Below are 24,371 nucleotides of genomic sequence, written 5' to 3' on the forward strand. Positions count from 1 at the left end.
CTGTCCTGATCTTTCCAGAGGCTCCTTCTTTGAAGTGCTTGGACCTCTTTTTCTCACTGGCTCATAATCAGCTTCCTTCAAATGTCTTCAAAGATGTATTCTGGCACCCTTCCTCCCCCTCCTCCAACGGAAGGCACACCCTTCCAGGCTGCCTCAGTTAGGCTTTCAACTCTACTGTCCAGTTCTGTTTATGAATTTGATTTGGCAGCTTCTTGTCATTTATATTTTTTGTGGCAGAGTTGAATCACTAGCCTAGTGACTAAGCACAATTTTCTTTCATGCCTCCGGCTTATATTTGGCCTTTTTCACTTTGTTTAGGTGAACTCTCTGAACAGTATCCTCTCTGTATTTAACTGAAAAGACAGTATTCATAAGAAATGTCACCTTGGGAAGTTAAACTCTCTTTGCCACTGTTATTTAAACTCCAAAATTTGAGACCTTATTTTGCTCTCCTTTGGGCACTATTTTTTCATTCTTCCATGACTTTTTTTATGAATGAAAAAGAAGTTCACTTCAAGTAAAGCCTCATAATCTCTTTTTGATGGTTGTCATATCAAAGGAGAGAATAGTTCAGGAGTTTGCCTGCTTTAGTATTTCAGGAATTTGAGCAGGGGGAATAGCTTGCTGACAATTATGATGGGCCATGTAATGAAACTGGAGTTGATATCAGAAAGATTACCAGCCAGCACTATACCTAATAATCTAATTGCTGTTTTACAATGATATACAATGAAATAGTTTTCTGTACACACAAAGCATACATGTTGCCATCTGGGCCACTACAAAGGGTTTTGATTGACTAGTAAAATGTACCCCACATAATAGTAATAATAATAATGATGGTATTTAAGTGCTTACTATGTGCCAAGCACTGTTCTAAGCAATGGGGTTGATACAGGGAAATCAGATTGTCCCATGTGGGGCTCACCTTTATAATCCCCATTTTTCACAGATGAGGTAACTGAGGCACAGAGAAGTAAGTGACTTGCCCAAGGTCACACAACAGACAAGTGGCGGAGGTGGGATTAGAATACATGTTCTCTGACTCTCAAGCCTGTGGTCTTTCTACTAAGCCACGCTGCCACATGCTAATCAAGAATCTGAAGCTTGCTACTCTGTGCCCCATACCTTCCATAGCAATGATTTCTGGGGAAATGGTATGGAGGGGGAAGGGATTAGAAGGTTCCCCTTCTCCAGTGGTCATGAATTCTGCTGTTTGCCTATTAGTCAGCACTTGGGCTCTCTTGAAGTGTCAATTCAGAATTCTTTCCCAAGTGAATCGTTAGTGTTCTAGAAGTCAACATGGGGATCCCAAGCTGGCTGGCACTTTGGTAGGGGATGTCCTTTTGAGACTCCTTTAGTTTAGTAGGGTTCTGTAATCATGCTTATCGCCGCTCATTTTTTACCTTCGATGGAGGGAAATAAAATGGAGCAGGAAGAAAGCATCTTAGCCAGATACTACTGTACTTCATAGGCACACAGCTCTACTGTTAACATCGATCAATCAATCAATTGATGGTATTTATTGGGAATGTACTGTGTGCACAGCACTGTACTAAACACTTGGGGAAGTACAATATGCAGCAGACTTCACAAATGCTATCACTGCCCCTAAGGAGATTGCAGTCTAAATTATAAGACAAAAAATGCAAAGGAAAGATTCAGAACCATTGGGTGAGAACGAGATATACCTTTGGAATTAGGTTTGCCACTTTACAGAAGTCCTGATGAATATCTGCAAAGCCTTCCAGCTAATGGCAAAGAAACTAGTATATTGCCAAGTGACTTACATAGAAGGAGATGTCTTTCTATTGGCAAAATATTAGACAAAGCCACCAAACCCCAACGCTATCTGCTAGGTTTAGGTTCTTTTTGAATTTTTATTATTCTAGGAATTTATATGAATTCTAGGACAGGATAGAGCAAGGTGAGAATCATATAACATTATTATTAATCTTGGTTATGCATATAGGACTAGTAAATACTCCAGAATATTAAGCACAGTAAACCTAGCTAACTACTTCTTTGGAAGATATTTATTTGAAAATTTGTTAATGGCAAAAGTGCACATTAGAAAGCGACACTGATTATAATAGGAATACCTAGCTATATACACATGTGCATCATTGCTTTTTCTATAAAGAACATGGAAGGTTTGACAGACTTATCACACTGGAATATAAAAAATGGCACATTTTCCTTTTATTTCATTAAAAAAAACAAAAAAACTAACATCTATTTTGTATATTGATGTTCTAATGCACTCAGGATTTAAAGTGTTAAGGTAAGTTCACCTAGAGCTATCTTAAGATGCATGGCTTTCTATGTAAGGTTTTATTCTCTGATTTTATTTATAATATAAATTTTTGGATTGATATGGGCAATGCATGTTTAGGTACATTTTAAATTACCTCACTGGATAAGGTGAAACAAAAATGAAAAAAGCACGACAATCTAAAATACTACTTGTAAAATATTGGTGCATTCCAGCTTCCTTTCTGGAAGCCCAACCCAGGTGAAAAGAACAGAAACCCTTCAGCTTGGTTGCACCTCGTGGGGAGGTTAGACTTCCCAAACCCTTCCCACACAGCCAACTCTGCTCAACGCTGCAACTCTCAGGGGGTAAGGCTGGAAACTTCTGATTCAGATGCATCCAGGTGTTCTGGCCATGTACCTGAACTGGGCCATGTTTCCATGTGGTTAATCTACTGTGCAAGACAGCTGCACCCAATTAATCAAGAATTTTCGGGAAATGTTCATTGTGTTTCTATCCATGATCTTATGAGTCTATCATTTAAAAAAGTGCATTTCCTCTGTAGGGTTCCACTGGCTTCCCAGGATTCCCTGGTGCCAACGGAGAGAAAGGAGCAAGGGTAGGTTATATTCTGTCAGTCACTCTGAACAAGTTATTTAACTTCATTGGGGTGGTGGTCACAGTGCATTTCTGTGGAGAATTCTGGCTCCGGAATCTTTATTTTTTGTATTTTTTTAAAATGTAAGTGGTAGCAAACAGGGTGCCTATTTTCAAGTGCAAATAAAAACTCCAATTTTGTTGCTTTGTTTATTGAAGCAGATTGAGAACAACTATTATGAGGAGTCTGAAAAGATTGTTCCAGTGAGCCATAGGTGACGAGGGTCACTGCTTCCCTATCTCTCAATTGGATGTGGCTTATCATACAGGAAGGAAGTTGATGTTTTCAGAACTAAAAAGGTCCTTGGAATCTTAGTCAATGATAGCTCAGTGTATCATCCAGTCAGACAGAAGCAAAGTGTACCATTGCAGAATCTACCCATCCATTTTAGTTAGCCCACAGTGCAGTTTAGCTTGTTTAAATTAAACATCTGTGAGAGCTAGGCTACTCTGTGTTGGCTGTGTTCTTATTTTTAGTGAGGCTGAGGGTAACTTGTTTTCACTAGCCAAATGAAGTAAAATGAAGACAAGTGCCTTTTTAATATTTTAAACAACAAAATATTTGTTGACCCAGGATTGTCAAAAACTTAACATGCATTTCATTCATTCATTCATTCAATAGTATTTATTGAGCGCTTACTATGTGCAGAGCACTCTACTAAGTGCTTGGAATGTACAAATCGGCAACAGATAGAGACAGTCCCTGCCCTTTGACGGGCTTACAGTCTAATCAGGGGAGAGAGACAGACAATAACAATAGCAATAAATAGACTCAAGGTGATGTACATCTCATTAACAAAATGAAATAATATATAAGTAATAATGAAAATAATAAGGGTAATGAAAATATATACAGTTGAGCAGACGAGTACAGTGCTGAGAGGAGGGGAAGGGAGAGGGGGAGGAGCAGAGGGAAAGGGGGGAAAAGAGGGCTTAGCTGAGAGGAGGTGAAGGGGGGGTAGAGGGGGAACAGAGGGAGCAGAGGGAAAAGGGGGAGCTCAGTCTGGGAAGGCCTCATGGAGGAGGTGAGCTCTAAGTAGGGTTTTGAAGAGGGGAAGAGAATTAGTTTGGCAGAGGTGAGGAGGGAGGGCATTCCAGGACAGCGGGAGGATGTGGCCCAGGGGTTGATGGCGGGATAGGCAAGAACGGGGGACGGTGAGGAGGTGGGTGGCAGAGGAGTGGAGCATGCGGGGTGGGCAGTAGAAAGAGAGAAGGGAGGAGAGGTAGGAGGGGGAAAGGTGATGGAGAGCTTAGAAGCCTAGAGTGAGAAGTTTTTGTTTTGTGCGGAGGTTGATAGGCAACCACTGGAGGCTTTTAAGAAGGGGAGTGACATGCCCAGAGTGTTTCTGCAGGAAGATGAGCCAGGCAGTGGACTGAAAAAGAGACTGGAGCGGGGAGAGAGAGGAGGAAGGGAGATCTGAAGCTTTAATGACTGAGAGTGTAAGAACCATAGTTAGATACTAACAGGATAAAAAATGAATTTATTGAATGGATGATATCTTACTGCTGCAGACACATGTTTTGTCAGAGAACTGCTGGTGGTCCTGTGGGATCAGTGTTCACAGGGTAAATTTCGGCTATTAGGCTTTTTTTAAAAAAATGAATGAATTATGGTATTTGTTAAGCACTTACTATATGCCAGGCATTGTACTAAACACTGAGGTAGTACAAGATAATCTGATTACACACAGTCCCTGTCCCATACATCACTCACAGTCTAAGACAGAGAACACATATTCAATCCCCATTTTACAGATGAGGACACAGGCACAAAGAAGTTAAGTAACATGCCCATTAAGTCACAGAGCAGGTAGCCATTGGAGCTGGGATGAGAACCCAGGTCCTTTGACTTCCGGGTCTGTGGTCTTTCTACCAGGCCATGTTAGCCTGTCTATGTTGACACTGTGCGTGAACAGCATTTTTCTTGTGGAAACAGAAACTGAATCTGTCCTCATTGTCTTAGTTCAGTGTTTAGCGTATAGTAAGTTCTTAACAAATTAACATTATCATCATTCCTCTGGTTCTGCAATTCATTGCCCAACCATTGCTAGACTAAGTGGAAATTGGAGGTAGGGAAAGGGATTAAATGGATATTTAAATTATCCCTTTCATTGGTTTTATCGCTCTCTTTGAAAAGACATATGAAAAGGTTCATTTACATTGAATGCTGCTTTCTAGCCCTTACCACTACAGTGGGTCCATATGCCTCTGCCATTGCAACAGCTGTAGCTGGTTAGCTGTTTGACACAGCTCCCCCTTAAAATGTTAGCCCTTCCATTGGCATATTTAAAAAAAAATTGGCACTTGGGGAGGCTATACCCTACATTTTCTACTCTATATAAGGCTTCGTTGGGCCCAGGTCAGGCCTGGAGCAGGGTAGAACAAAGCTTCTAATTCAGCCCGTGAAAAGCTAGCTCCAGAAACAAGCTAACAAGCTAGAGATTTCACTATTTTTAAGGCAAAACTACTTTTAAAAGTAGAATGGGTTTGGAGGGAGAGCATTCCCTTCCTACCACACATTTGAATAATTTTGATTTTAAAATAGAGTCATTCTCTAGCTTCCTCTTTTCCCCTAGTCGCTAACAAGAACTGACACCTTCACAATGCAATTTCCTGTGGGTGGATGTAGAGTAAGGGGCATATGGTAAATCAATCATATTTTTGAGCACTTATTGTGTGCAGTAAGCCCTTGGGAACATATAACAGAGTAGGTAGACATGTTCCCTTGTGAGCTAATGCTCATTCATAAACGTATATTCATTACACATTCTGCTTGAAGAGGTCCTTACACTCCTAGGGAATTGAATATGATGGCCATTTTCAGAAGGGGTCTTTTTATTTGGATTAAAATGCATAACACATAATTCAAAATAAAATGGCAGTTTGATCCTGAGGGAATCACCCAATGTCTCCTTCAGGCTTAGATCTGTATTTCACTGTACCATACTGAAGCTGAGTCTGTTTGAACTTGCCTTGGCAGGGTGTAGCTGGCAAACCGGGCCCCAGAGGACAACGTGGTCCTACGGTGTGTATCTTGATTTCAGTGCTCTGATTCACATCTCCCATTTGAGCTTAGTCAAGTTGGCTCCATTCTGGCAGAGTCCTTGGCACCAAACCAGTCTCATCTCTTCCTCTCCTCCACAGGGCCCTCGAGGTTCTAGAGGTGCAAGAGGCCCGACAGGGAAACCAGGTCCAAAGGTAAATGTCAGACATGTGATAAGACACTGAATTCAGCTGGAAGCTATTTCTCTTAAAGAAACAAGCTCTGACATTGTATCAAATACATCCTCTCCTTTTTGGTCTCTCTCCTACCTCTAGGGTACTTCAGGCAGTGATGGTCCCCCTGGCCCACCTGGTGAAAGAGTAAGTCAGATGTAACTATATTCCTCTTTTTCTGTGTCGTTATAGATCATTTCATTGCTCAGTGAGTACAGGTCATGGAATGTGATATTGCATACTTGTAAAGACACACTTATGAGGAGATGCCAAGCCACAGCGAAAAGATTCCTTCTTCCTTACTAATTAATGTGAAAGAATGACATTATTAATGTTGTATTCATAGACCACTCTTCGATTTTTTTTAAATGAGAGAAGCTACTAACTCAGCTTGCCTAGGCCTTCACTCCAGATCTCAAACCAAACATTTTAAAAGTTTGTGAAAGTTCACCATACTCTGTCTTCAGCACCCACTGTTTCTCATTTTGGCATGTTTCCACACATGAAAGAAGGCATGAGTAGTATGCTGGGAAAACAGAATCTACCATTAGCCATTAAGTTGCAATCAATATACATTCAAATCAAGATAAAGCATCCATTCCAGTAAATAGAAAAACTATTTAGGAAATTGATTTTCAATTGAAATACAATGGAGCTAACTACAGATGAATGAGCATGCCCTTTGCCTGGTTTATTTTAAGAAATATAGCTTTTATGTGGGCCGATTTCTTCTCAAGCCTCCCACTCCTGCCCTAATTTAAACCAATTTGCATATTAAAACAGAGTTATATAATCTGCAGAAGCTTCAATTAAAAAAGTGGACTGACAATGTAAGAATACTTAATGCAAATGGCTTTATTTTTGATTTCCCAAACTCCTAGTGCATTTATTTTCTGTCACATTTTATCAATGATAGCTTATTTTAAGTTTCCATAATCATAAATTTAATGTATTTATTGTGAAGTGTAAAGCCAAGAAAGAACAGGATTTCTCTGTTTGCCTGGAGAATGAGGAGCAAGCCAAAAAGGAATAGAATTTAATGTATGTGCTGAGAAATAGCCACAGACAAACAGAAGAATCAAAGGAGATGCTTTAGAATTCATTCAGCTACATATTCATCCAGGAAGAGTAAATTGTGGTCATTTAATCCTTACTGAATTCCCAGCTCATTTGAAATTTTCTTATGTCTCTTGGAATAGACAAATTTATAGTAAATATTTTCTAAGTTCCTAACTGGAATGCATATCATATTTGCCCAAATAGTAGAAGATAAAAAAAACTTTGGAATCTGAAATGATAAAAGACCAAATTTATTGGAAAAATTTCTAAACTTTCTCTTCCAAACTAATGAATACATCACTGTAGAATCCATGCAGATCCATTTGAGAGTTTTTACTTTGGATTTTCTCTACAGGCTTTTTTATCTTACCATTATTTCTGCAAAATTAGTTTTATATTGGTAAAACTCCAAAGCAGATGGAATAATTGTGAAGCTAATGTGGAGTCTGCAAATAATGTACTACATTTTGTCACCAGAAACAGATTGAGTGTAAAAAAGGAATATAACAAACTAGAAGGTTTTGCTAGAGGGCACTCATGAGGTAGAATGTGGTAACTAAATGAAAGTTCACAGATAGCCATTAGAGTTTTTAGTAACTCAATTCTGTTTACATTTTGTTTATTTGGCCATTATGAATCTTTCAAAAATCTACTTCTGGAGTTCAAACATTTAATGTTATGTCCTAGTCTTGAATATGCCTGCCTCATAATCCAGAAGTCCAATAGCGGAAATTGGAAAACCATATTGTAAATGAGAATAATAGAAGCATTTGTTTTTCATTATAGAATGATTTTGGCCTGATGATCAAAGTTAAGGAAGGATTTTATAAACAAGAAAGTGCCAGTAGCAATAAGGTTCTGTGACTGGCATTCTCAGCTTTTTTCCGTATATGGGAACAATTTACCTCATGTGCTTTATATGGGGGAATGATTATTTTTGCCAGAAGCTTTGAAGTGTAAGGAATGTAGATGACCTCATTTTATTGATAGGATAATACCCACATAAGACAGAGTTAGACAAGGTATTCTGTTGATCTCTAACTCTGGGGATGACAACCATTTTAAAGAAATACTATGTGTAGCATTATTTCAGGCTTGGAAAGCTCTTCTGGGTCCTAAGTTAGACAAGCTCTACTTGGGATTTCACACATGTACTCATGATTAAATATTTTTAATCTCATTTAGAGTTAGATAATTTACAAGGATTTATTGATCCCATAGACAGTATAACACTGTGCATCCTCTGTGTCGTCATGTGTTAAAGAATAGTCAGATCTTCACCCTCAAGAAGGTGTACCCTTATAAGAGGTACAATTTTTCATCATGATGTAAATGAATCTGTGTTTTTAAATTGTTGTTTTCTCCCTTCCAGGAAAGGTTTTGGCCTTAACTTTACAAATTTCCCAAACATTCATTCTGTATTCAGTTATTGGTTCCCATAATACACACACACACACACACACACACACACACACACACACATTTAGTTTCTTGAATTACTTTTACCCTAGCTTAATATAGCCATGATTCTGTGCTCCTCGCTTTTCAGCATCCCTTTGAATTTAAACTCAGAAGATTTCAGCACATCAGATATATTTCTCTTAGCTGAGACTGACCTCAGTGTACTGTGAAGTAATGATACCAGAGATGCATATTCCGTTTTCTTGATTTTTGAAAATGAACTAAGTTCAATTATATGCTGTAGAAAAGTTGTGAGACTTCAAGGGGAAACATACATCTCCTCATACTTAGCTTCTAGTATCAAGTATTTGGGCACATTTGGAAGCTGATTTTATCCTTTTCCCATTACTGGAGTGCCAGTAAATAAATTATTCCTGAAATGAAAAAGAGTGAAGCATTCAGATGTAATGGCATTCCTGCAGAAACCTACAAGCAAGGAAGGGAGAGATCCAGTCATTAGACATCAGCATGAGGAAATACCACAGTACATCAGAGATGACACTATACTCATCTTCAAAAAGGAATAATAGTGAGATGATTAAAGTAAGTTGCCAGAGCCTCTTGCTGCTTTCTATTGATCAATAGGCTTCTGAAGAAGAATAATGCCAAACTGAATCACAGTATGACCAAAGACAAAAATGCAATCTCCCAGATACGATCTTTTAGCCACCTTACAGGACAAGTTATAGCATCAATAGACCTGTGCTTTTGCAACTATAAAGTAAATTGGTTTGGCCAGAGATGTAGTAATGGCATTAATAATGATGGCATTTGTTAAGCACTTACTATGTGCAAAACACTGTTCTAAGTGCTGGGGAGGATACAAGGTGATCAGCTTGTCCCACGTTGAGCTCACAGTCTTAATGTCCATTTTACAGATGAGGTAACTGAGGCACAGAGAAGTTAAGTGACTTGCTCAAAGTCACACAGCCGACAAGTGGCGGAGCTGGGATTTGAACCCATGATCTCTGCCTCCCCAGCCCATGCTCTTTCCACTGAGCCACGTTACTTGTGTGCAGAGCACTGTACTAAGCACTGGAAAAGATTACACAACTGGGAATTAATTAGACAAGGTCCCAGTCTTTTGAGAGAAATTACACCAGCTCTTTTAAGTTATTCCACAGTGTTATGATTGGTTGAGGCTGAGTTGAAAGTGTCCTCTCCAAACCTTTTCCTAGCCTATCAGAATAGACCATGATGAGCGCTTAACACTGTAAGATAAGACAAGTGTTCTGGGGCCAAGCCTGTTCTACATATTCTCTGCCTTCCACACGAGGATGCAACAGGAACCTGGAATCTGAAATCAGAAAATGATTTCAATCCTTCAGAAAAGCATGGTCAAAAGCTCTGAAACATTAGACCAGGACTATGTTTTCTGTACATACCTGCAAGAAGATACATAAATGATTATAAATTGATTCAAAATGCTGACATGGCACTAATGATTTATACATATATAGATAAAGAATTAGAAAGTGAAACTGATCAGGCCAGCATTGCATTTGGAAAATAGACCCAATGTAATGACAATCCCAAGCGCTTAGAACAGTGCTCTGCACACAGTAAGCATTCAATAAATGTGATTGATTGATTGAATGAATGAGCATCAGTCTTCCTAGAGGAAAAGATTTGCCAAGATGGGGATACCAAGAGGTAGGCGCGCACACACACACACACACACACGGCTTGGAATTGTAGGAATATATTCATTAATAAAGCAAAGAAATAGTTCAAAATGCACAACAGAATGGAAGGGAATGTCAGTCATGCCTTGAGTGGTCTTTTTGTCCATGTCTGCATGCATGGTTAGGCTCTCACCATAGGTTAAGAATACTGCAGCAATACACAGCAGTTAGGAGCAATGAAGGGGCACCGTGAAAAATCCATGTGCTTTTTAGATTAGCCCAGATAATCTCATTATGTTCCCTTGACTCAGTTACTACAGGCCTTCCATTTGGTATTAATGCTTACTTAGAAATACACTACTATTGGGAACACTAGCTAAATTCAGTCATGTACTTGTTTTCCCATTACATTTTCTACATATTAGATTTGCAAAACATTTTTCCAGTCAGTTGTGCATTGGAATTAGAGCAATTTGTATATAACAACATGTGCATTGTACAGCTGGCTTCTTCTCATTTGTAACTGTCACTCATTCATTCCTTCTACAACCAAACCAGGAAGTAATGATAGCATTTTGCTTTTCTACTTTTCAGGGACCCCAAGGACCTCAGGGTCCTGTTGGATTTCCTGGACCAAAAGGCCCACCTGTAAGTATCATCTATTTGTTATTACTTGATATTACATTTAAAAAATAATAACAATAATTATGCTATTTGTTAAGTACTTACTATGTGTCAAGCACTATTTAGACTGTGAGCCCGTTGTTGGGCAGGGATTGTCTCTATCTGTTGCCAAATTGTACATTCCAAGCACTTAGTACAGTGCTCTGCACATAGTAATTGCTCAATAAATATGATTGAATGAATGAATGTTCTAAGATCTGAGATAGATACAAGTTTATCACATTGGACACAGTCCTTGTCCCACATAAGACCCTAAGTCTAATTTGGAAGGAGAGCAGGGATTGAATCCCCATTTTAACAGTTGAGGAAGTGGAGGTACAGAGAAGTTCAGCGACTTGCCCAAGATCACACAGTAATCAAGTAGTAAAGCCAGGATTAAAACCCAGTTCTTTTGACTCTCAGGCCTATGCTCTTTCTACTAGGCCATATTGCTTCTTTAATTATAGATCTTACAATAGTAGTAACTATTAACTTTAATGCCTAGGTAAAAAGTCAATGAGAAATCAAATTTACATATTGAAAGGTAGTCAAGGAGTAAAATAGAATTGTAAGGTCATTAACATTTGGCTAAAAACAGAAGGACCAAAATTACAAAAATGTCTAAATGTTTAAAGTGTCTGTTTTATTTGCAATTTGCTTTTCAGAGTTTGTGTCTGAGATGGTAAATTACACCAAAGAGAAAAAGACCCAAATATTATTTCCTCAACTCTTATAGGCTCTTGGGTGACTATTCTCATTCAATGGGATGGCAAGTTAATGTAAATCCTTATGTTACATTAATACAAATCCTTACATACCCAGGGGAGCTAGCTCTAAGGTGAACAAGTAGTATGTGGATCAAAGATGTTACTTCTTTTCCATCATTGTTTCCTTAGGAATGTGGTGTTTGATTCTGAAGGTTAGATAAGACTCATGCAAATTGTTGTCCAGAAACCTAAATTTCCACAAATTCATCTGTAAGACTCAAAGAGAGGTACCCAGAGACACAGCACAGATAAAGGGAGGTGCAGTCACATAACAAAACATTAATTAAATTGAAAATTGCACAGAAATAGTCTAGCAGAAACAATTGTTCACAGATATAGAGACACTGCTTTCATGGAAAAAGTTTGGGGTAAGACATGAGACTTAGATTCTAGTCCCCGCTTTGCCACTGACCTGCTGTGTGACCTTGTGCAAGTAACAACCTCTCTGTTTCTCCATTTGTAACCTGTAAAATCAGGATACTAACACATGCCTTTTGCCAACTTAGAAGGACTTAGGAAAGATAAAATGAGATAACTCATGGAAAGGTGCCTTAGAAAAATAAAGGTGCTATATAAATTTAAGGATTATAGATTTACAGTCATGGATGCACAAAGGCATGCATTGAACTAAGAGTCTTACAGAGGACCCTATGATGATAATCAATACCAATAATTATTCAGCAGTGTGTGATATCTCACTTTTGCTGCTATCATTATCAACTGTTGTAGTCTTCTCATATTCTATGTGATAGTTGAAATTCAAATTCTCATTGAGTCTGCCAACTACCTGATGCTAATAGACAAGATCCTTGATGGTTGAAGTCCTATGGATGATTTCTGACATTTGTCTAAAATCCCAGCAACCCAAAGACAATTAATTTGTCCTCTTGGAAGCTGTTAAAATGTCAAAGCTCTTTTCCAGGACTTTTGGGACTAAGGATTTTTTTCCAGAGGAATAGATTTGAGCACTTTCTGTTCACACCTTTCGTCAGTACTCTGCACACAGTAGGTGTTGAATAAAGATGAAGATGATTGCTTGAATGATTAAGTGAATTCAACTATGTGGTGTTTCTTATCCTCTGACTGGCTAACCTGAGGTTTGTGTCTCAAAACAATCCTCTATTTTAAGCAGCCTTCTGAAACCCACTAGCATGAGAAGTGCTCTTGTGCTATTACCGGTATTTAGTAACAGAATTTACTGAAAAATCCCAGAAACAAATAATCTCTAAAATCAGTGACACTGAGAAGAGAGAGTGTATTAATCAGCAACCACAAAAGTTAAGGACAAGTAGATCTAGATTTTAATTTTTGCTGAAATTTAATATAGCAATTTATGCAATGATGAGGATACAAGAGATCATAGCTCTCATCCTATATATTTCAATGGGTAAACTCTGTATTATATTACTAAATCTGCACTTCCACAATTTAGAATCTAGGCTCTTCTCAGTCCCTTCCAGATCTTTAACCACTTTACTGTGTAGTCCTCCTGTTGCTTTTCTCAAGAAACTAAATGACAGAATTTCACTATGACTATCCTTATTTCCTTCATTTTCATGACATGGGTTTTAATTTAGATTTATAACACCAAAAAGCTAGAAAAATCCTTTGATAGAAATAGGAAAGGCAAGTGAGAAAAACTTGTGAATTTGAATTGATTCCTAATCAACCATAAAATCTTGAATAACTGGATTGTTTTTGGTATTAAATATTTTATATTTTCCTTTACTCATGAAAGAAGGCTTCATAGGAATGGGAAACTTTATGCCAGGATAAAGCTTTTTAATAATAATTCTAGTTCTAAGATTTGAAAAACAATAGAAAAATGATACAAAAAGTGAAAGGAAAACCTTGAATTACTGCAGATAGCCCATGCACTTATACATAATTGTTCTTGATAGTCCATTATGCTGCTAACAAATGCATACATATACACAGACATACACCCCACTACCCCCATTTCTGTTGGATTAATTTATTTCAGATTTTTCTGACCCATCTAGTCAGAGACTGTTTTTCATCAATAAAAAACCATGTATCATACTTAAATATATGGCACACAGTTCCCACGGTATAACACATATTTTATTTTGCTATATATTTATGCCAATAGACAGTGACAATTTTATCAATTTCCAAGATTTACATAAATTAGAAAGGCTACCCTTTCAGTCAATAATTGTCTTTTTTAAATCACCTTACAGTACTTAGGTATACATATTTATTCCGTTGTAATTTGTCTCATTCATTAGAGTTTCAAGTCCCCATTGTATAGGGAACTTGTTACTTCTTTATTCTGGATATCCAAAGTACCTAGTCGAATACACTGCACTCATATACTATTTATGGCTATTATATTTTTTCAAAAGACTTCTAAACCCTGCATCACAATATCCATGTAAATAATATAGAAACAGAGCTACAATGAGGAAACTGACCATATACTGCTATGAGGCATTAGAAAAAAGTCTTCAGGAACTGAAGCACAGTAAAATTACCTGGACACAAGAGACATATCTATTCTCTGCCTTAATTCTTCCATCTTTTTCTCCTGGCTCCCAGCCTGGTCAACTGATTAGAATCCAAGAAGATTACAAATTTGCTATTTTTGATGTGTCAATTAAGAGCGCATTACATTAAAACTAAGCTGGGGAAATTCAGACTAAGACAGCTAATGTTAGGTCTAGTTTAATGGATCGGGACTAAAACCAATAAAAGTACATTAGTATAAGATGGTGACAGAAAATGGTGGGGTTTTTTTTCCAGTCACCATTATAATTAGCCATTCTTCAATTTTTTTTTCCTAGTAAATGATGTTTTAGATGTCCTTACACCCTAACTTTTATTGTGGGATGCCTCTCTGGTACCAAAACTGACCATAGTGTCTGATAGAGAAATAGATGTCTGATAGAAAAATACCAACAACAAAAAAAGTGTTTTGGTGAGCTGTGAAGAACAAATGTGAAAGAAGAAAAAAAAAATAAAGTGAAGAATAGTATAGAGAGTGAATTAGTGGAAATTTCTAAATATGGAATCTAGGTAGATGCACTTTCTTTGTTTTTAATATATTCACCTTTTTATTCAGAGCTCTGAAGGATCACCTCTTTACCGCTCAGTTGTATTAGGGAACTGATAGGTATTGACTGAATGCTCACTTATGATTGTGATGGTTACCCAGAGGAGTTGTGCAATTATCTAGATGGGTTGCATCTTGGAAATATGGACTAATTCTTCCCCAAACCCATATGGATTTTTTGTGAATTTATTTTCACCTTCCACTTCACTACTTTTGTGGAGTCGTAGCCTATGCCATGAGTGGCAAATCTCAGAAGACAGATCCCTATGTAATTTACATTACATTTTCTCCAAGAGATTTAAAGTAATTCCATTTGGCGTGGACAGTGTCACTTTCTGCTTTTGGCTTGTAAAATTCATCACATCGTTTACACTTCTTAAGTAAAGTGAAAAGAAAAAACTCCTCATTTGTGAAATTGCTTTTTTGCTTTTGTCTGTATAGCGATCCGTTCACCACAAGAGGACACTCTGTCTCTCTGTTAACTCTCCATCTTAATAGATGCTCAGTTGACCACAGCTCCAGGTGGAAAGGGGTAATAAAAGGGATTGCATATACCTATGTTGTGTACATGATTGATTGAGTAGCATCCAAAACATTAAAAAAAGTTGATATATTTTCAACAGTTCAAAATAACGTTTAAAAATATAGGTAAGTATATTGTAAACATTTGAACAATTTTATATGTTAAGATAAATTTCCAGAGGGTTTGTTAGGCAGCATTCCAGATACATTTTTATAAGTTTTGGTCTCATAAAAATCAGATATGAAATGTCAGCTTTTACCAAATCAACCAAATCCCTAATAACCCTGGACCTAATAATCCAGGGCTAGAAACAGTTAGGCTGGGTTCATTTTGAAGAGCAGTGTCCTCCACTAATGATTTTTCCTTTGATTTAATATTTCATATTTGCAATTTCAGGGACCACCTGGAAAAGATGGACTGCCTGGACACCCAGGGCAGCGGGGAGAGACTGTAAGTAGCACTGTTCTTCTGACCGCTTGGTCAGATTACAGTGAGCTTTTACCTAAACATGTTTTATCGAGTGGGGAATGAACAGAGGGACTTTTTCCCCGTCAAAGTCTATAAAGTCAGACAAAGTCCATTTTAGGTTAAATTGAAATGCTTGTGTATCATGGTGTTTTAGCCGCACTTTAACATGAACTTCAAAGTATTAATGGAAAAAAAAAACCTATTTCTTTGAGCATCAACCTGATATCTTGCCTATTTCAGCAGTGATTGTCTTTACTTATTTTGTTCTGAAGGACAGCATCTAACTTCAGAACTACTACAATGAATCCAATCAATCAATGGTATTTACTGAGTGCTTACTATGAGCAGAGCACTGTTCTAAGACTTTGGGCAAGTAAAATACAAGAGAAATAGGTAGAGACATTTCTTGCCCACAATGAACTTACAGTGTGGTTCCAACACTGCCAGTATAAAGGACAGTTAGCATGGAAGGATGGTAGAACCCTTGCAATCTGAGGTTCCAATAACTGATGAGGTCTCCAGTCCCTCCTCTGTCCTAAAATACCTAAGACAAAGGAGGCTTTATCTTATTCAAAGTGACTTCCAGAGAGTGACGATCCATCATCAACGCAAATACTTGAATACCTGTTCTCAGCAACCACTGTTCCAAGTGTAAGTCTGCCTTGAACAATTGGGCCACAGAATCTTCTTCATAACCTGAAGATTCATCTATCTTTAGGGACACCTTTATTCTGGGGTGTCCCTTTAGGATTTTTTGTCACTCATGGCTAATAACAATACAGCATAATAATAATTTGAAATATGATAGGCTGTGTGCACTATACTAAGCACTGGGGGAGACTATATCCAACCTTAATATAGCAGGTTATCTGACCAGTTCTCACATTAGGCTCACAGTATAATTAGGAGGGAGAACAGATATGAACCTTCATTTTATGGGTGAGGAAACTGAGGAATCCATAGAAGTCAAAGCCCAAGGCCACTCACTCAGCAGGCAAGCCTTAGACCTAGGATTAGAACCCAGGTCTTTCTACTTACTGGGCCATACAGTTTCTCACTGGCAAAGTAGTTTACTTGGGCTGAAACATTACTTTCACCTAACTTTAAACTAATATGCCTGAGGAATAATGAATGATATAGTAGAACAACTGGGGATTTCAGAATTTTGTTAGTGAGTCCTGCTGATAGGAAAACCTGTGGCTGGGTATCTTCCTAATAAACTACAGTGAAGTTAACACACTGTACTTTTTTTCTCTGAAAGAGATGTCAGCCATCACTCAGTTTTTATCTTTCCCACAGAAGGCCAATCCTTGGGTAAAAACAAAATATGACTATTTCAAGCCAAGTTGGAATCGTAAAGACCTGGGTTTTTATTAGCAGAATCGAATATGATTTCATGAGATAAAGGAAGATAATTATTTGGGCAATTTCACAGCGATTTTATCAGCTTGAGAGAAAGGGAAAGAGATGTTCTCCTTTGCCTTTGCAGAACAATTCTATCACTGTCTTAAAAACATTTACCATTTTCAATGAAAATTGTGGGGTGCTTCAGAAGTAGCAGCTTCAATTTCTGCTCTCTTTTAAGCCATGTATAGCATGCATTACCAAAATTCTTTTTTTATAAAGAGTATAAATGTTTCTTCAGCTTCTATCTAGGATGCTTATATTTCAGTAGCTACATCTTAAAGTGTGAATAGGAATCTTGTTGGGTCTGCTATTGACTTCTGAAATGAGAAGATATATTTGAGAGAGACTATATTCTGTTTCTACCCCACTGACTGGGACAGTCCAGCTTCATGGGGTTGCCTTTACGCATGTTTTTGTTTTTCACAGTCTATGTGCCTGTATACCATAACAGTTATAAAATTTATAGAATGAAATGTTCCAGTTTATTCTTTGCTCTGACAGCTTGTTTTTAGAAAACAGAAGTAGTCTTGCATGAAAAGCACCTTACAGCAAATTTCTTCCAGCTTTGAATTGTAGCCATCACTTATTGCCATGCTTCTTGCCAGTATCATTTCCTTTTTTATGATACTTTTTAAGCACTTACTATGTGCCAGGCACTGGGATAGGTATAAGATAATCAGGTTGGACATAGTCACTGTCCCAAATGGGAGTCTCAGTAATAAGTAGGAGGGAGGTGGCATTAATCACCATTTTATAGATGAGGTGCCTGTGACACAGAGAAGCTAAGTGCCTTGCCCAAGGTCATAGAGCAGGAAAGTGGCAATGCGGTCTTTAAATCCCAGGTCCTCTGACATTCTGTTCCATAATCTTTCCTGCTTTCCGTGTGTGTTAATAATAATAATAATGTTGGTATTTGTTAAGCGCTTACTATGTGCCGAGCACTGTTCTAAGCGCTGGGGTAGACACAAGGGAATCAGGTTGTCCCCACGTGGGGCTCACAGTCTTAATCCCCATTTTACAGATGAGGTAACTGAGGCACCGAGAAGTTAAGTGACTTGCCCAAAGTCACACAGCTGACAAATGGCCGAGCCGGGATTTTTATCAGTATGACTACACTGTTATGATTGTTTGTTCTCCTACCACTTTGAGGACCCCACAACAATAGTTTTATGTATGAACATCTATGTAAATTGTTAGCATCACATCTATATTACAGACATTTCATTAGGAACCTCATTTTGGTTCATCCATCTATTAGATGTATGCTGTCTTCTGTCACTGATCCAAGTATGGGCCAGGTTTCTAAATTATGGAGTGTAGAGACAGGTTGATCTAAACTAAACCCTTGGCATCGATAGAGCAAGTGGAATCCTCAGGTGCGTAGACTTGTATCCAGTTATAAATTTCTAGATGACCAATGGACAGTGTAGAGCCCCAGCACCTATCAGAGCTAGACAAGCACAGAAGTCGACTGGCTTCTTGTATGAGCAGAAAAGGGTGATGTTCCTGTGGGGACTTACCAGAATGCAAATTTATCAACTGCCACTGTGATACCTGCTTTTCTGAATGCTATTTTGGATCAATCAATCGGTCAGTCATTGGTATATATAGAGAACTGTACTGAGCTCTTGGTAGCTTCCTGTTGTTAAAGTAGCTTTAACCTCCATTGAAAATGTGCATTCCCCCTCCCCCCCCCCCCGATTGTGCATTTTAAACTCATTTAGATATTCCCAGAAATATACTCTGACCTTGGACTATTCTTTGTATAATTTATACTGGCTCTTTATATCCCCAGAACTCAAAGTCAGCTCCTAGCTATGACACTGAGTTCCAAAAAAAAAACCCAAAAAAAATCCCTAACTGCTAAACTTTCTTTTTTTCTTTTATGATTTCATGTTCAAACATTATTATGTTTCTGCATGATTTCTGTCATTTGGATGGCATAAATAGATTATGTGGATATTATTAAACTATTCCATAGCTTTCATTCTAATTTTTTCTTTCTAAAAATGCCTAGAAAAAATGTGTATTAAAATGGATAATAAATAATACAATCTAATTGGGTATCAAAATTTGATATTAACTTTAAAATATGACATTTACTAAGTTTTATATGGACTTTCTAATTGACTGCCAGTATATTCAATCACCCTTTGCTTTTTATGTCTTTTAGAAAGCTCTTTTGTTTCTTCATTCTAAATGTATAGTGCCAAAAATCAGTTTGTACTTTTTTCTGTTAGAGTTTACAAAATTGAAAATGTGCACAATTTACTGAATTTCAGCAACTCGCACATGCATTATTTACCTGGTCAGTATCTAAAGCTAAATAGCCACTCTAAGATACATGCAGACCTATTCTGAAAGTTGGGTGTTCTATGAGTGTTCAATACACAGTCAGTTCTTCTATCTGCCAAACTACATTCCTCTGGATTTAACTTCTTCCTCTGGATTATGCCATTAGCAGATATCCCATTCCCTCCTCAAAATAATGATGGATGCAAACTAACATTTTCTAATCTAATTTTCTAATCTAATTCTAATTAATATTGAATATGAACCTCCTTCCCATAGTTAACTCTGATAATCAGACCCTAATCTGCAATTATTCTACAGGCAAAGCTCCCAATGATATCAGGTATTCAAAATTTGAGAGTTGTGTAAAAAACAGGCCTATAGGGTTCTTAAATATTTTATAATATTTAAAGCAGCGTGGAAGCAGCGTGGTTTAGTGGAAAGAGTCTGGGATTCGGAGACAGAGGGCATGGGTTCTAATCCCGCTTCTGCCATTTGTCAGCTGTGTGACTTTGGGCAAGTCACTGTACTTCTCTGGGCCTCAGTTCCCTCATCTGTAAAATAGGGATGAAGTCTGTGAGCCTTATGTGGGACACCCTAATTACCTTGTACTACCCCAGCACTTAGAACAGTGCCTTGCACATAGTAAGCGCTTAACAAATGTCATCATTATCATTTGGGGAAGCAGCATGGCTCAGTGGAAAGAGCCTGGGCTTCGGTGTCAGAGGTCATGAGTTCGACTGCCGGCTCTGCCGTTTGTCAGCTGTGTGACTGTGGGCAAGTCACTTAACTTCTCTGTGCCTCAGTTACCTCATCTGTAAAATGGGGATTAACTGTGAGCCTCACATGGGACAACCTGATTACTCTGTATTTACCCCAGTGCTTAGAACAGTGTTCTGCACATAATAAGAACTTAATAAATACCAACATTATTATTATAGTAGGTTTGAGGATATATGGAAGTAAGCAAAATCCATAATGAGATTTAATAGGAAAACTGAATTAGTCTTTTTTCTGGTTTCTTCATAGGGTGAATGGATTTATTAGTAATACACATTCTTAGTGGCCATCATGGCCTTAGCCATAGTTGGGCAAGTCACTTAACTTCTCTGTGCTTCAGTTACCTCATCTGTAAAATGGGGATTAAGACTGTGAGCCCCATGTGGAACAACCTTAGAACAGTGCTTTGCACATAGTAAGCGCTCAACAAATACTATAATTATTAAAGGCTATGTTGGAGTGGAAATTGGCAGTCTCAGCACAAGCTCTGGCATAGACTCTAATAATAATAATAATGTTGGTATTTGTTAAGCACTTACTATGTGCAGAGCACTTTTCTAAGCGCTGGGTAGAGACAGGGTAATCAGATTGTCCCACATGAGGCTCACAGTCTTAATTCCCATTTTACAGATGAGGTAACTGAGGCACAGAGAAGTTATGTGACTTGCCCACAGTCACACAGCTGGCAAGGTGGCAGACCCAGGATTCAAACCCATGACCTCTGACTCCCAAGCCCATGCTCTTTCCACTGAGCAGAGAGCAATATGCCAGCGTGTAAACACTGATGAGGTGATAACCTTCAAAACTCATCAATGAGGGTGGGATAAGGGAAGCCTTCTCCCCTTGATTGGGTAAGCCATGACATCAGAATATTCCTTGAGCCAATTTTCTGGCCATTTCCAGTGAGACCATAACTGCCTAATCTGAACAGGGAGAAACGTTTGGACTCTTCCCTTTTTGGGAGGTTTCTGGTACACCATTGAGCCATTTAGAAAAAATTCCTGGACATAGTTTATACTACATGGGACCCGAAGACTTAACTTAGTGTCCTTATAAAAGAGAACAGTTGTCCCTTCTCATAACTATGTCTCAATAATCTAGCCATCAGTTCCATTTTTTTCCTCCAACTGCTAAATCAATCTAAATGGTGAATATAAATAGTATTTCTTATTATAATACCTTCTTAACTTATTGCATCAAGGTTGATCAGCTGAGTCTTGTAAAACACTTGGGAGAAATATTAATATTCTTCTTTATATACAATAAAGTATATCAACTTGATTATCTGAATATTTTAAATAATATTAAAGAAAAAGATCACCCAACCTCACATCATGTGGTAAATTCAGCAGCAGAATGTAAAATTACCTGGTGGACTAAATAAACATAAAATAAAGATGAGACAATATAATAAAGTGCTGTATTTTGAGAACACACCTAGCTCATATTAGCACAAGAAACTGCCTTGCTTCTGAGGCTTCCTATGTACCCTCTGATTTTTTTGTTTTTGGAAAGTTGACCATTGAAATAATGTCCTGAAAATATATCTCATCATGATGATCATTCTTTTTATGTCTCCTTTTATTATTTGTTTCATTATATCCAACTGGTGGAGTACAGCTGTGCTGAGCATATGAGAAGCAATAGAAAGTACATTAGCATCAAGAATTATAGGATTGTCTCTTGATAATACAGAATCAGTAAACATTTCAGTGAATACCTAAAATCCATGAATTCATAATTTACTTTGATGGCTCTCAAGGGGACATTCCAGATTTTGTTGCCTAGATATAAGCTTAAGCATAAGACAACTGAATAGGAAATGAGGACAATCGTATTTAAATCCAGCAGGTTTCACTACTGTCTTACCTTCATTTATTTTCATTCACCTAAGCAATCTACATCCCACCCAGTATTTCACTTCGTTTTCTCAAGCATATCTACCAATCAATTAATAATAATAATGTTGGTATTTGTTAAGCGCTTACTATGTGCAGAGCACTGTTCTAAGTGCTGGGGTAGATACAGGGTAATCAGGTTGTCCCACATGATGCTCACAGTTAATCCCCATTTTACAGATGAGGTAGCTGAGGCATGAAGCAGTATGGCTCAGTGGAAAGAGCCTGGCTTGGGAGTCAGAGGTTATTGGTTCTAATCCCTGCTCCTCCGCTTGTCAGCTGTGTGACCTTGGGCAAGTCACTATGCCTCAGCTACCTCATCTGTAAAATGGAGATGAAGACTGTAAGCCCTACATGGGACAATCTGATTACCTTGTATCTAAAAACCCAGCACTTAGAACAGTGCTTGGCACATAGTAAACACTTAACAAATACCAACACTATCATTATAATCAGTCAGTGTTAGGGTACTTCAAATATCTCTCCTGGATTACTCTTTTTTTTTTTTTCTGCCATTCAAGCCTCTTGCCCATTCTCCATGTCTGCCAAGTCTTTTGTCTGGAACATCTCTGTAGTTCATTTTGGTAGTTGAATCTGAATCTAAATGTATGTCAGTGTTATTGGGAAAGAGTACCGTAACAAAACAAGAGGCCTTAAGGTTTCTTCCTGAAAGCCTGAAATATGAAAGGCGGTAAAAGAGTGAGCTCTGAGAGATCCCTCAATACCTGACATCTGAGAGAGGACAGAAATAATGAGAAAGGAATATATTAAAAAGAAGGCTGGTTTCTGAAATATTACATTCTTGTGACCTCTCTTCCCATTCAGTGATGCCAGAGTTTGGAACTGTACTTTATGCATTAATCATGCATAGCTAATCCTCCTTTGCTTCATTTTTTAGGGTTTCCAAGGCAAGACAGGCCCTCCAGGACCAGGAGGAGTTGTCGGACCACAGGTAAGAATGGTTTACCTGATTCTTGTACACAGACCTTTACTCTTCTCTTTTATTCATATAATAGTATTCCTGAGCAATAAATAATTTTGGAGTTCCTACTGTTTCAATATTTTGGGATCAGATCTATGCAAGGCAAAATGTCTGTCATCTTCAGTCAGGACACATGCTTATAACCATTTATCTGCCAGGAAAATAGATGCTTATCTCATTCCTAACTATGAAGGGAGCATATTGGAAACGATTAAGATGATGCCTTTAAGATGAAATGAATCTATGTTTCATATAACTTAGTTTCATATTCAGATTTAATATTCTTAGTTCAGGAACATTTTAGGCTATATTTTCACCCCCAAATTGCCTTGATATTTGGTAGAATTCTATTTTAGGAAGGGCTTTTGTTCTCACTGATTTAATGCAATCCTTCTAGATTGGAGTGACTATTTTATAAAGAGGTTGTGAATAAAGATTTATTGTGTTCCCTCAAAAATCTTGAATAAAGCATACTTTTAAAGTACTTTTAAATTTTAAGGGAATCTATTAACAAAACTCCATAAGTTCAGAATTTATTTATCAAAACTTCCAATTAGGAAAGAAATCTGCTGAGCAAAGTAAGATTTAAAAAATGCAAACTCTAAAGTAAACATACATACATATTCTTTGCTGCTAGCAGGGCTTTTCTTTAAAATTTTCAGTTTCAGTTTCTTTTTCTAAAGAATATAATACAGAGTTGCTACTAAAATAAACATTTTTTTCCCCTACAACAAACTATGTTGTAAATTGTTTCCAGGCAGAGGAGTGAAAGAAAAAAAAGATTTTACATTGTGTCAATACTCAGTAAAGAGAAAGAAGTAGGAAATAGATTCTAGTAAGAGTCTGTAAAAAAAAAAAAACTCAGACATTTTTGAAATTCTCCTGGGATTAGTTGGAAGAAACTCAAATTGTCTCTGATTTTAGTTCTCTTCAGCTTCATTTTTTTCAGGGCAAAAAATACCCAGCTTGTTTTTAATTATTTATGTTGGCTGAAGTATTAGTATTTGTTATTGCTTATTTCATGTCATCATGAAATCTGTTGGTCCAGGCCAAAATAAATGACTTCATGGAACCGAAATAGATTTCAATAAAAGATTTGCTTAGTATTATCTATCTAGTGATACTTCATTCTCTCCTAATTTAGTTTCAATGTTATTACCCATTCAATTAGGTTTGCCTACGGTCCCAGCAGTAAAATACTAAAGACCAAACTATAAAAGAGAAACATGACTATGGCTAAAGG

At 37.6% G+C, this 24,371-nt stretch overlaps 1 protein-coding gene across 1 annotated transcript in view; it reads left to right on the forward strand.

Annotated features, from left to right (window-relative positions):
• COL11A1 (collagen type XI alpha 1 chain) overlaps positions 1–24,371 on the forward strand; it is a 278,405-nt gene that overhangs the window by 145,964 nt on the left and 108,070 nt on the right. The window contains exons 32-38 of the mRNA XM_029063929.2: positions 2,820–2,873; positions 5,892–5,936; positions 6,056–6,109; positions 6,230–6,274; positions 10,867–10,920; positions 15,698–15,751; positions 23,045–23,098. Of these exons, the coding sequence (XP_028919762.1) occupies positions 2,820–2,873; positions 5,892–5,936; positions 6,056–6,109; positions 6,230–6,274; positions 10,867–10,920; positions 15,698–15,751; positions 23,045–23,098 (360 nt within the window). The remainder of the gene's footprint in view (positions 1–2,819; positions 2,874–5,891; positions 5,937–6,055; positions 6,110–6,229; positions 6,275–10,866; positions 10,921–15,697; positions 15,752–23,044; positions 23,099–24,371) is intronic.

The sequence above is a fragment of the Ornithorhynchus anatinus genome, chromosome 4 (assembly GCF_004115215.2).
Source record: "Ornithorhynchus anatinus isolate Pmale09 chromosome 4, mOrnAna1.pri.v4, whole genome shotgun sequence".
Lineage (NCBI taxonomy): Eukaryota > Metazoa > Chordata > Mammalia > Monotremata > Ornithorhynchidae > Ornithorhynchus > Ornithorhynchus anatinus.